General features: G+C 33.8%; 1 protein-coding gene across 1 annotated transcript in view; it reads left to right on the forward strand.

Moving 5' to 3' along the window:
- LOC129220196 (deoxyribonuclease-1-like) overlaps positions 1 to 14633 on the forward strand; it is a 53476-nt gene extending 38843 nt beyond the window's left edge. The window contains exons 8-10 of the mRNA XM_054854560.1: positions 2691 to 2787; positions 8303 to 8354; positions 14219 to 14633. Of these exons, the coding sequence (XP_054710535.1) occupies positions 2691 to 2787; positions 8303 to 8354; positions 14219 to 14607 (538 nt within the window). The 3' untranslated portion in view covers positions 14608 to 14633. The remainder of the gene's footprint in view (positions 1 to 2690; positions 2788 to 8302; positions 8355 to 14218) is intronic.

Below are 14633 nucleotides of genomic sequence, written 5' to 3' on the forward strand. Positions count from 1 at the left end.
ATATGTTCAATTTAAAAAAAAAAAAACAAATCCGTTGGTTATTAAACAGTGTCTTTATTGTTTTTCTTCTTCTTCTTCTTCTTTTTTTAGCTGTTGTTTTTTCTCTATCATCATACAACAGTCAAAAAAGAGAAGCATAAATACATCCTATATAGATTGTACGCACTACGATCCAAAATTTCGGGGACAAGCTGTATGAAACTTTACCCAGAATAGTTCACATTACCGAAGCACATCCACCTTCAAAGGGTCACCTTGAGGGACTAAGTACTTCTGCCAGTGTTCATATAACTTTTGGAAACACTCCTGGAAGCCTTTTTCGCAACCTACTATGATGCAGCTTTATCTTCTCCTGAAGGAAGAAAGCGGCGTCCATGCAAATGTTTATTTGCTGGGAACAGGTAAGAGTCACACGGAGCTAAGTCCGACGAAACGTTATGTCATTTGTTTGTCATATTAGAGCATTGATCGATCAAACCGCGCATCCTCAACATGAAAGTCGCCTTCTGCCCCATGATGAAGTTAAAGCAGCAGCGCAAGAGGCTTTACAGAAGGTTGCGAAAAATGGCTGCCAGGAGTGCTTCTAAAAGCAATACGAACGTTGGCAGAAGTGCATAGTCGTTCAAGGTGATAATTTTGTAGATAGATGTGCTTCGGTAATGTGAACTATTCAGGGTAAAGTTTTATACTGCTTGTCCTCGAACTTTTAGATCATACTACGTACGTATGAATTTTCAACTTACTATTTCATAACGTTTCTGAGTGACGCAAGTTTACGCGTATGAAGACATCACATGAGAACTTGCGATAATTAACTGAGGAGGTGTTCAAAATGGATATTTTGGTCATCTATATGTTCCTAGGTACATACGCGTGTACAGATGTACCGAAAAACTTGTGATGTTTAAATTGGGTGATCGTAAAATAAAAATTAGGTCGAAATTTGAATTTTTTTTTTTTATTATACAAGTCCTTATTCGTAGAAAGAAGTAAAGTGAAATGAATAAATGATCCTTTAAATCCCTGACAATCTTATCAATTTATTTCCGTTAGAATTTTTTTTTTTTTTTTTGCCATCGACTAACGGCATCGGCCATCGGCCATCGGCAATCGGCCATTTAGAGGAAAACAATCGGCAATCGGCCATCGGCCATCTTTGAACAATCGGCCCACAATCGGCATCGGCCAACCGGCCAAAAATGCCATGGGTCGAGCCCTAATAACTTTACGGAATTAAAATGTTCTAAACGTGTATCCGATGTGTATTAGAAATTTGCAGTGTACCTACCTATACCTAAAACAATTCGAATTCGGTGAACAAGAAATGCCAAAAATTCAAAAATTTGTTCGCATTAGACATTTTTTGTATTAATCGTGAGTAAGTAAAATAGAAAAAAAATCGTATATTCATGTTTAAAATATTATTTCTTACTAATACATCCTTCTAGTTTAACTATATTGAGAAAATTTAAATTACTGCTTAAAAATCGAACATTTTCGAAGAAAAAAAGAGAATATATTTAGTTGTCTTTAGGCCTAGTGAATTTCATAACTCATATATCTCGGCGTAAAACGCCAAATCACCCCATAAAATTATGTACTCCAGTCCACAATGAACGATAAACAGTTTTATATATCTCTAAACAAATTTAAATGTCTACAAGTAAGCAGGTGTGTGGGCTTTATTCTCTATACCAGTGGTTCCCAACCTTTTTTCCGTTGCGAACCTTTAGCAATATCTTAAAGAAATTGGTAAACGATTTGTAGTCAGTAAGTTTTAAAACAATAATAAAAATAAGAATAAAAATAAGAATAAAGACAATGAATTTTTGATAACATTTTTTGTTTTGAGTTGCACATAACAAGTAATGAAAACCTTTTTTCTCCTTCTGTTTTGGAAAGATTATTTTCCTAAAAGGTCAAATTTAACTCTAATTAGTGCGCAAAAAAGTAATTTTTACTGCAAAAATATTTTTTATTCACTTTTACTGCAAGTGTATTTTGCACACACACACACACACACACACACACAAATTATGTTGGGTCATTTTACTCCATAACCATTTTTTTACTACATACCTTATACTTTGACAATTTTCGCCTCCAGCAATTTTTCTGAGGAATAAAAAATATTGATAGTTTCCCGCTGATATTTCTGGCTCAATCGGTTCAGATTATAATCGTCGAAAGTTACTTAAAGATGTTTCAGACATTCGCATATACTCCTTGTATTAAGTTTTATTCGTATTAAGTTTTAATGAACTATTTTCCGGTAGAGAACTACAGAGAAAACTGAAGTAAGCGTGTTAAAACTCCGCCATTAGAGTTTTATTTTCGCAATCGCCTTTGCACACCTCGCGAACCACCGGTTGAGAATCAATGCTCTACAATACAAAAAGATTTAGCACTTCCTTCTCAATACCTATTGAGTTTTCTACATCCACGTAATACGCGGAATAATTTATAAACGAAAGTTTTGATATTCCTCCATGAAATGTTTTAGTGGCGAGCTCAGAAATTCTCGCTCGTCTTACCAGAGATGCATGTATTATGCGTCGAATTTTGAACGTTATTAAATAGCAAACGAACTTTACAAACAAGATGTTTATTTTAGCCGTGATTTCGTATTAACAATGGTCGTATTAAGAAAGTTCAACTGCATATCCATTTGTTTGCCTTTCTTTTTTCAGAGCAGTGTATGCCGGTGAAAATTTGAATGAAGGGGTAATAATGTCATCTGCGAAAATTTTTAACTTCCAAGAGGAGTATGATCTCAATGTTTTCGAGGTAAGCATGTGTAAATTCGATGGCTCGCAAAGGAATAAGCGTGGACTGTATAATTTTAAATAACTATTTTATTTTAAGTCAGCATACTATAAGCACTGTTAACATGAAACCAAAAGACACAGTTACATTTCACATAACATAATGGTTGAATGACAAAACACATGTCATATAATGCTGAAAAAGTTCTTACAGTTCGTTGCCAATCGGTAATAAGAAAAACAATAAATAAATGCAAAGGCTTTGCACAAATATCGGGAGGAAAGTTGGATAATTCATTTAGGTAATCAACAGCATGTTAAGAAAAACTTTGGTGCTCAACGGAAAGCGCCATTAAAACCAATTGCTCTTTACATGTAAGTGGCGCTATCTATTGAGTAACTATATTACTTGAGCAGTAGATCGCACATTGGGAGAATACCAAACCGTTTATTTTTCTAACTGTATTTAAAAAAATCTTATTGCTTTTCACCAGAATAATATGTAATTTTCTGAAATATCATCGTAAAATTTTAGTTGTTAATAATTGGCTACTCCAGAGCTCGAATACGCTACCTTGCGGTGATTAACAATACTAAAGAACAAGGTAAAATTCATTCCATTCCACGTGTTTTCTTCCGGGTAAATTACAGGCTTCAGACAGTTTGTGATAGAATGTAATTTCAGAAGAATAGAAAAGAAAGCTTCCCACAAACACGATGAAAAATTACTGTCATTCACTAAGCTTCAAAACAAGTTATAAGTTACGACATTTGTTTGTTTTACCTTTTTCTTCCGCCATTAGACAGTGGCTGCAGCTCCCCTATAGTTTATTGGAGTTGCGAATTATCCTCTTCTTCTCTCTATTTAATCTACAGTTTGATTAGCACAAAATTTTATTTTAAGTTAGTCCTACCAACACACAAACTCAAAATAAGACAATGTGCTAATCAAACAGTAAATTAAATTGTTATGGCAAGAAAAGTGTTACGTTGCGGATTCTACCTGTGGACAAAATACGGTGAAATCACCCTGTATTAGTGAAGAAGGTGATCAAAGTGTCTAATTAGTGAGTTATTTCATAGATAGCGCTAGAAACATAAGAATAAATTTCTATAGCGCAAGTTTTTACTTTCTTCTATATCTATATATATAAAAATGGAGTTTGGTAAATTTGTTCCCTAAGATATCAGAAACTAACCGGCAGATTTGGCTGAAACTTTCACTGTTTGTTCAGTTTGGTACTGGGAAGGTTTATAGACCAGTTCGAAAAAAATCCCATTGATAGTTTCCTTTTTATTCCAATTTTAGTCCCAATTTTCGCATAAATGCCCCAATATGGGGGTGGAAAAAAACGTGCACATATTAGCATTATATGTCCATCGAAAGCGCCAATTTTCCAGCTGAAGAAAGCATCTGTTCGAAGTTTCTACGTTGTATAAAAAACGAGTTATGAGCTTTTTTTGTTCCCTGTTCAAAGGCTTTCATCAACCCAAGTCCTTATTTAGTGTGTCATCTCAACTCCCAATAATTGTTGTATTGTTGAATATTTTTGCGTTTCGTCTGACTTTTTGAGGCTTTTCTCAAGTCAAATCTTAAAGTAAGTCAATCTTGTTTTTCCACAAGATTGGCTAAAAATAAATGGATTTGGCTGATCATTTTACTTTTAAACGGAACTTTGGTAATTAATGGTTTATTATTATTATTTATGCTGATTGGACACTTGCTCACTATATCCAACCAACCAGCAGAAATATCGCCAGAATTTTTCAGAAAGATTTCAGTAGCTGATGCATTTGGCAGTTTTTTCCACTGTCGCTGTTTTTGAGCCCAAAAACTACGTAATAATATTTCTCAGCTTTCACCATATAAACAAAATATCGCCAATCAAAGATACTTAAAAAAAAAAAAAAATATACTGTAAAATAATTCAACAACTAAATTAGGCAAATCCATAAACCGCACAAAAACTTCCATTAATTTTTCTTTTTGCACGATTTCAAACAATCGCCAAATTTCACTACTTATTTTGGAAACATTTCGGATGAAACCGTTTAGCGATATTTTATTTTGACCAAAAGTATCTCAGCATCTGGCAACAATATTTCTATAATAAAAATTAGTAAGGAAGGGGAGTATTATCGAAAGTGTCCCAAAATGATTCTCGCAAATTTGGTAAGATTTTAAACCGCACGAAGTGCCCACAAAAGTTGAAATTTCCCAAAATAACTAAAGCAAGCGTAAGGGGAACAACGGGCGGGCTACATTTTTTAAAACAGTTCGTACATCAATAGCCATACAGAGAAGGTTTTAGATTTAAAAAAAAAAGTACTAACAGATAAATCTTTTTAAACATGTAAAGTTTAATTTCATGTTTCGGGAATTCTTCAAATTTGTATATGCTTAAATGTCGTGCTTTCGTTTCTAATTGAATACTATTTTGTTCTTTATACTTATTGCTATTTTAGTTTAATGAGTAAGGAAGAAGCTCGATTTTTAATCACGTCAAAAAGGTTTGTCTTAAATTCTCTCGCTTAAAACAGAAAACAAGGGCAGGTAACGATTGCTTCTCATAATTATTACTGACCCAGGAAACGCCGGGTATTTTTACTAGTCTAATATATAGAAGAAAGTATTGGATTCGTGCAAATTTTCGCATTTCGAATTTTGACAGATTCGAACGTTTTGAGGTCTGCTGAGTACTTTTCGACCATTTTTGGAAAATGTCTGTCTGTCTGTCTCTCTGTGTGTGTGTCACGTATGTATGTGACCAGTTTTTTGTGGCCACTCTGCAGCAAAAATTACCGCATGAAATCGAACGAAATTCGGTACACATATGTGCCCCTATGTGAACTAGTGCCTATTGATTTTTGGCGCGAATTCCTCCAAGGAGGGTGGAGCAATGGGACGTTTTTTGAGTTATGCGTGCTTGCCATTCCTCAGGAAGTAACTGGTAGAATCAAACAAAATTTGGTCCATATGTGGCCCCTAACAGGTACAGGTGTTGATTCAATTTTCGTGTCAATAGCTCCAATGGAATTTGAGCTACAGAACGTTTTTGTCGTCAATTGTGACTGCTGTATCTCAAGAAATAATAAACAGAATCAAACAAAAATGTATCGACAAGTAGCTCTTAGAGGGTATAAAAGCTGATTCTATTTTGGCGTCAACAGCTGAAAAGGGGGTGGCGCAATTGAACGTTCTTTTATTCCCCATTGTGAGTGCCATACCTCAAGAAGTAATGCTACGTTCTGGATGAAATTTGAAATAAATTAAATCCATGTGTAAACAGGCGTTGATTCAATTTTGGCGTCAATTGCTCCATGGGGGGGGGGGTCTGATTTTTTTTTTTTTTTTGTGAATAAAAATAGTTTTATAATGGGGTCGTTTCCAAAATTTTAAAAGTATTTTTTTCTGAAAGAGCATGCTTAAAAACATAGGATCTGACCATTTTTTAAATAATTTGTTTAAGTTTAATATTTTTAAAAAAATTACTTAAATCGGTGCGTTTTCATGTTTATGTTTCTGCCCGATGACATCACAAATGATGAAATGCCATTCAGTGTTGCCATTCACAGACCAAAATATTTAATTCGCATCTTTACTCACGTGTATTGGCAACGATATGGTTGATAGCAAGCGTAGGGCGCAATTTTAATTCGCTTGTTGATTATCATAACGTGGAACCGTGGTAGAAAGATGCGCCAAAACGCATCATTTATGGATTCTTGGGTCTTGTAATCAATGTTTTGACACTATCTCATACACGGGCATAATAGCATTTAAATTAAATCATAAAAGTAACAAATCTTTATTTTCAAATCTAAAACTTGTTCTAAACGCATCTGCTGTTCACAGGAGCTTGGCGAGAAGCTACTCACCAACAAAGCAAACGTACTTGAGAGCCGTTAAAATAGTTATTAGTTAAGTAAAAAGTGTTTTGATATGACTAAAATGTTGTTTGCACTCATGACATACAATGTTTTATTACATTTATAGGTAAAATCAGTGCAAACGTGTAAAAATTATAGACAACTGTGGGATATGTACTCGTTGAATGCATATATATATATTACTTTTTTCTTTATTCAGAAAAAAAAAAAAACATTCGTACATACCTATGAAAAATTACTGGATTTCCTGGTGTGGCTTTTTCTTCACAGTTTATAATGCTACAATACTACACTATTACTATAAATCTTATTTTTCCCTTCTACAGTTAAATGTTTTTATCATTCATGGCTTCAGCTAATGAAAACTCCTTCAGCGGTTACGATCAACTCGAAGTTGCTCCCCAGGTCACATGGTATTGTTGCCGTATCGGGATAGTAGGGTTGCACTCTCTCTATCTATTCCTTCTCAATGTAAGTTATATTGTTGACTGACTTTCTGAACTTAGCCTTTCGGCTTTCCGTTTAAACATCGTAAGTTATCATTTATCACCAAATTTATGAAAAGATGTTAATTGACTTTTTAATAAATTAGTTACTTACAGACCTATAAAAAGGAGCCGCACAAAGTGATTTCCTTCAAAATTGAATTTTTCAGTAACTGGCTTGGACCTTAAGTCTCAGCAGTTGTCAAATGGATCATACAAGCATAGATTTGTTTAGTTTTGAGAAAGAAGTGAACACCCCTTCTGACTGCAACGAATAATGAGCATTCCTTGATTCCCGTGGGAAACAGAGGGGAGTTTTCCTAAAGAGTCCATTAAAATCTAAAAATGAAGGGCATTGTCAAATAAGCTGTTAAAAGTCCCAAGCACGTAGGGGAATGCGGGGGAAAGTGATAGTGTTAAGAAAATTATTTTTTTCTGTAACCTTTTTTTTTTTTCTTTTTGAACAATCACGAATTGACCGAGGTTGACGTTTCCTTGATTTTACAGACTACTATGACGACGATAATAAGTCTAGCTCTTACTGTTTTACTTATTATGAGGACAAATTTTTGTCGCCATCCTTACAAATCGTTTGTGTTCATTCACGGTTTAACTTAAGCAGATTTACTTTTAAAAAGGGGGGAAGGGGTTACGAAACTACTTTTTTTTTCAGGAAAAACATCAAAATATGAGCTTAAAAAGCAAATCTTCATCCTAATACAAAGTTTCCTAATTACTAATCCCTATCATTTAAGATTGATAAGAAATAAATATACCATAAAGGTATAACACTAAATTTAATCTTTATGAAGAGTGTACGGATGCAAATTTGGAATAATAACCAGATCTTGATTACCGCAACCTAATGACCATTTCTTTTTTTAATGGATATTCCTCGTATTACCTAATCATGAAAACCACCAGTCATAGTATGATGAGTGCAAATTTCTTCTTCATTTCTATTCCAGTTCTATATTAAAAACATATTTTGATCCGTGATTGCAAAAAAAAAAAAAAAAAAAAAAAACATAATTTGAATTCAAGGAGTCAAAATTCAAATGTGTTTTTTTTTTTTTTTGAAAAATTCTGTGATTAACGCCAGCAGTGAAAACCTCCAGTTTTACATCTTGGGGATGACTTTCTGCAATTTTTTTCTTATAGACTAGAAGTGTATCCGACCACTGGCCCATTGAGTTCAAAATAAGGGGAAAATGTAAGTAGTATTTTTAATTATAATTTTCTAGACTACTAGATATTGAAAATTACTGTCTCAATTTTTAACAAGAACTTCAAATTGTTGAAAGATGGAAGAAACATCTTATATAATTAAAAACTGAGCGTGTGTACCTATGTATCTATGTATGTCCAAGCTTCTTCTCCCGAACGACAGTGAACTGACCTTCGAACCAGGTACCGATGGATTCGTAATCTTCCCGTCTTCATGTTTGGCTATTTAACATAATCCTCCGATAATAATTAGCGGAGATGTCAATTAAAAACTATTAATTATGATGCTTAGATTTCGACGTAAAATCCCTTTTTTTCAAAAGCTTTCCTCCACTGAAATTATTATTCAGTGCTTCATCTCAACTTTTCGCAACAATGCTTTTATTAAAATGTATGAACAGCGGTGAAGAAAATCATCGAGATGAAAGATGTGATGCCATTTTTTTTTCTCGAATATGAACAAGTAAAATTCTTGTTTTTGTTTTGAGGCTTTTCCTGTAATCAGGGGATTTAAAATGTTTACTTTTTGGGTTTTTTTCCGCAATCTACCGCAAAATTTCACTAATTTTTTTTGTTTTGTTTTGGTTCAAGCCTGAGTGCTAAACTCGCGTCACTTGACATAACTTTTATTTTCGAGGTGAACCGTGCAAAGCCGGGCGACGCAGCTAGTAAAGGACATAAAGTGCGCGCGTAAGAAAAGAAACTGGTGTTTTTGCAATAAGTGTTGCAGTAAAATGTCACTATCCTAAAAACCGAAATACTAAATTTTAATATATCGGCATCTATTTCATTAATTTTTTGCATTCCTTTGTTTTCTCGGAGGAACATCGTAATTCCAGCATAACCCTCGGATGTCCTCTCTACGGGACCATCAAAGTTTAAAAATGATTCCATTGAATCTACTTTTTTGAGAAATGAAAATGGAGCAAAACTGAACTATTGAACTTAAATCGAACGAATTTGAACTCAAGTTGAAAAATTGATAGAAAAAGGCTTCGAATGTAAAGGACTAAGAATTCAAATAATTCATTTTAATTGTAACGTTTTTTTTTTCTTGTATAATTTGATAAATAGGTAACGACGAATTTTATTTCTTACTTACGTTAAGACAACAGAGTTTTTCTTTTAAAACAAACAGTGATATAAAATCAATTCAGTCACAGTGAAATGAAACATTGTCTTCTTAACTAATGTGATGATCGTCAAGCTTTTCCCTTGACACATAGAGTACAACTTAAAACTTAAAAGATCAAGCCCTGATTAACATATTGGCTAAATAGACCATGGCCAAGAGGCCGGATTGAGGTTTATGACCTCCATTTCCTTTCAAAGTAATATCCTTATATGTTATTTCTGTAGTCTGTTTTTTGTTCCTACGCGAGATCTTCCTGAATTCCTGATCGATTTCTTTATTTACATCTCATTATAAAGCTTATCGTGTAGGCTAATGACGAAAAATAGACTCACGGTATAAAAATTGTTTTTTTTTTCTGTCAAAAAAGCCTGTTTTAAAGCACGGAACTGAGGTTTTCGGTTAAATTTATAAGTTTAACTTGAGCTGTGACCGACAGAGCTGTATAGCTCAATCGTCAGAGCGTTCGATTGGTAACTAGGAGAACAAATGTTCGGGCCCGGCCCGGACGGTCTGCAACAAAAAATTAGATCTATATCACGCACTACATAAAAGCAATAAATAATGCAAGTGAGGTAATAATATAAATGAGATTGATACGGTCCCTTGCTGTTACGAAAACTTGATGCAACATGTAGCTTTATCGATTCTTAATTGTAGATTATGTTTTTAAAGCTTTTTGGCTCCGGTCAGAAAGCTAAAGCATATTGTAAGCCAAAATATAAGTATCAGGTTTAAGATTTTAGAATACAATGGAAAAGTTTTTGCTAAGAAAAAAAATAATAAATCGTATACTGTGTGTGTGTGTGTGTGTGTGAAATGTAGATTCTTCTAATGACAGTTTTTGACCCTTTGTACAAATAAAAAAAAAAATTCTACCACAAATTGAAATTACACTTTTCATTTAACTAAACTATGAATATTTTTTAGAATGCGAAGTAAAACATTAAAATTACTAACAACTTTATGGGTAAAATATCATTTTCCCCCCCTTCTTTTGGCAAAAAACAAATAGCCAGTCACATATTTACTACATTCGAAAAGCTACGCTTAATAAACGTAGACAACTTAGTAGACAACGAACTTAGTTCAAATGATTTTGTATTTTAACCGTTCGGTGAAATAAATGATGAACACGTGCTGCCATCTAAGCCATAATGGTTCAAGCAGCCTGCAATAACAAATTGCATGAATTTTCAAAAATAAAAACACTTCTCTTCAATATCTTATATCTTATATATTATTTCTGTGGATTATTTTTCAATCGGCATGTGAGATCTTTCTTATTTCTTGAAGAAATTTCCTCCTCATTTTAAAGTTTATCGGGCCGGCTAATGACGAAAAATAGACTTACGGGGGACTGAGTTGTTCGGTTTTATTGATAATTTTTTTTCGGTAGAGCGTTCGGCTATAAACTAGCTGAACTTCGGGCCCGCCATGGCTGTCCTACATTATAGCTAATTTAGGTTAATGTTGCGCATTACATGCACTCATAACATACAACAGATGACACACGTAACGAAATGAAATAAATACGATGTGAATGCTACTTGGCATTTCGACTCCTTTATGCTGGATACAGTTATTATTCAGATAAGTTGACTAGTAATCGACGGGTGTTCTTTTTTTTTTTAAAAGCTTTGACTCCGTTCAGACCAATAATCATAATGTAAGCATAAAAAAGTATTAGATTTAAACATTCAGTTCTCAGGGGAGTTTTTGTGCAGGAAAACTTGTTTATTGTATACTGAAATGTATATTTTTCTCATAGCAGTATTCAACCCTTTGTATAAATGAAAAAAAAAAAAATACTACGCCAAGCTGAAGTTACGAGTTTCACCCACTAAACCTTCAACAATTTATTCGAAATTGATGTAAAATATTAAAATTATTATCAACTTCATTAGTAAGAAATAATTTTCTACTCCTTTGCTTTCGGGGGAGGGGGGAGATGCATTTTGTCTACGTTCGAAAAATTACACTTAAAAAATGGACTCTGTTCAACTGGTTTTGGTTTTGAATTTTATAATGTTCGAATTAAAGAAAGACATGTGCCGGCATTCAAGCTGTAACGGTTGAAGAAGTCTGCTATGCGAAATTGTATCAATTTTCAAAAATAAAAACACTTATTTTCAATCTAATTAATTATTTCTCTAGAATGTTTGTTTCAATAGCTACGCGAGATCTTTCTCATTCCTTAATCAGATTTGCGAATAATTTTATAGGGTATCATGCTGGCTAATGACAAAACATAGACGCATGGTCTCTTTTTTTTTTTTTTAGCAACAAGCTTTTTTTGCTGATTTTAATTACACATTGCTTCAATGAAAAGCATTCGAAAACGAAGGCACAGCTGCACGGTTGGTTGGAGTGTCGTGCTGTTAATCAGAATGGCGCCAGTTCAAATCCGTGCCAATAAATATCTCTTTAATGTTTCTTTTTTTTTCGTCAGATGCTGACATATGCAGGACTGTATTTGACACAACCCGTTTTTTTCACAGGCACAATTACTGCTTTTTCACGAGTCACTCAGTCACTTTTTTAATGATTTATGTTTGCATAGAAAATACTTACAACCAAAAGGTGAGCGATGATCACATTTTCACAACGTTGGATTTAACGAGATTTTGTTGCTGATGTCTTCAAATTACATGCCTTCTTTTCTGCGTTTACTTTAATTCGTTAACTTTTTTCGATTCTTCTTCATGATGTTCTTTCTTTGAAATTTTTAATGAGCGAAATGCAACATGAAACGATTCGAAGCAAAGTGCGGAGTTTCGCATGGGTCGACTAGTTATATATAATAGAATTTGCATTTACTAGACTTTAAACATAAAATTACGAATAAAAAGGTCGTTGTTGAAACGTTGTTTTAATTATTTTACATTTTCGATTTTTGTTTCTTTCAGTTTTTAATTATTAAAATTAAACATTCAGTACATTTGTTCGCTCTCGAGAAAAAACGGCAACATCTTTCTTCTCAATGATTTATTCACGCTAATTAAACTGAGCTTGTGCAGACGATAAATATCCAATTTCAAATTGATTTTTACTAACTTAAAAATGCGTTTTGTTTTTCTCCTGGTGAATGGGGTCGTTTCCGAAATTTTAAAAGTATTTTTTTCTGAAAGAGCATGTTTAAATACATTGGATTTAACCATTTTTTAAATAATTTGTTTAAGTTTAATATTTTAAGAAAATTACTTAAATCGGCGTGCTTTCAATGTTTATGCTTCTGTCGATAACATCAATAGACTAATAATAAGAGTAGACCGAGCTATGGCAACCCTTTTGCTGCTCATAAACCAAACCATGTGACTGGTGGATATCCTAGCAACAGCGGGCGTTGATCGTAGCAGACGATCAACGCCCGCGAGAAATAAAATAAATAGAACTGATGAAACACGGAAGAATGATCTTTTATGGAGTCTGATTTGTAAATTTGTTATTCTAAGTTGTAAATATTTTGTTAATATAGTGAGTTTTTCGTTTAGATAGTATTGTGCATTTTCTTTATTCAATTTTAATAACTCTCTAAGCAATTAAAGATGCAAGCGCCCAAAAAGAATCGGCAAACGGTAAGATTTTTACCTACAATTTCAATTTAAGATACCGATTGGTACATTTTTGCGTTAACGCAAAATGTTTACGCCATTACGTTTACGCCAACGCTGATGTAGTAGTTCCGAATGAAATTAAAGTTACTGAAAACTGCGATCAAAAACTAATTACTAATGTCAAAATAATGCATAACTAAAAGAAAAACAGTTTAATCATCTCTGCACCTGGGAAAAAAATTATAATAAAAACACATTACGTCTTAAAATACATGCCGAGTGCCAAACTATAGATAATCCTGCCAGCTGGCAACCATGCCGCCAAAGTTTTCGCCGAGCCTTCCACCAGTCTCATGATGTATCCATGAACCAATTTTTTCATCAGCAAGTCTGGGGAAGCTCGGTCTACTCTTATTATTAGTCTATGATAACATCACAAATGATGAAATGTCATTCTGTGTTGCCATTCACGGAGCAAAACATTTAATTCGCATCTTTACTCACGCGTATTGGCAACGGTATGTTTGATAGCAAGCGTAGAGCGCAATTTTAATTCGCTGCTTGATTATGATAACGTGGAATCGTGGTAGAAAGATGCGGCAAAGTGCATCATTTGTGACGTCATCAAGACCACGCCTTGTTTCAAAAATCGGGCATTTTAAAAAAATTTAATTAAAAAAAACTGTTGAGAAAATAAAAGTATTTTCTGGGTCCTTGTTTTTTTTTTTTTTTTTTTTTTTTTTGCTTATTCTATCAATTTCAGTGACAAAAAGTACTACTTTTGACTGAAGGAAACAACCCCGATAAGGCCTTTGGTGGTTTTAAATACATTTTTAAAAAAATCTAAACTGGTATTTTTCACGGGCTTTCGAATGAAACTAAACTAATTATTTCGAGTAGAGAGAGCCAATTTAAGTCATTTTTGGGTTTTAAAATTAAAATTCGAATGGTTCGGTTTTTCTGGATGAAAGGTACCTTATCTGTAATTTCATGCTGATCTGTTGAGTAGTTAAGGCATGAAAACATTACAACCAACCGAACTCACTTTTACATTCATAATATTAATAAAGATGTCAATACTATGTGTCAATGGTATGTCAACGGATGTAGTATGGAGGTCAATACTCCAATGTCTATTATTATGTGTGAAATATTTTACAGTATCAACCCTTGCCGAAAAACATCTAAGCTCCGACGTCTGCTTCACAGTAAAAGATTCCTCAACCAGATTGAGCATCTTGACTGACAGCATCTCCAAAATTGCTTCTGAAGCTCTTTTTTCTGTGTCAAAATCTTCGTCGGGCATCGTCATGAAGAACCAGACGCGTGACGAAGAAGCTATGTTAAGCGCCATGCAAATGCTTAACGCAGCTTTACCTGACGTCATCACACGGCAGCTCGTGGAAGCTGTAAAATACAAGACATTTCATGGGAGCTTGGAAGACACTAGTTCTTACGCTGACGTGGCACATACCGTCTACAAGATTAGCATTTTGGTGAAGAAAGACTTTTCTAGTGCTTCGATTTGTAGATCAACTTCTATAAATTAAATCAATTTTATAACATTAAAATAAAT

The sequence above is a fragment of the Uloborus diversus genome, chromosome 4, assembly GCF_026930045.1.
Source record: "Uloborus diversus isolate 005 chromosome 4, Udiv.v.3.1, whole genome shotgun sequence".
Classification (NCBI taxonomy): domain Eukaryota; kingdom Metazoa; phylum Arthropoda; class Arachnida; order Araneae; family Uloboridae; genus Uloborus; species Uloborus diversus.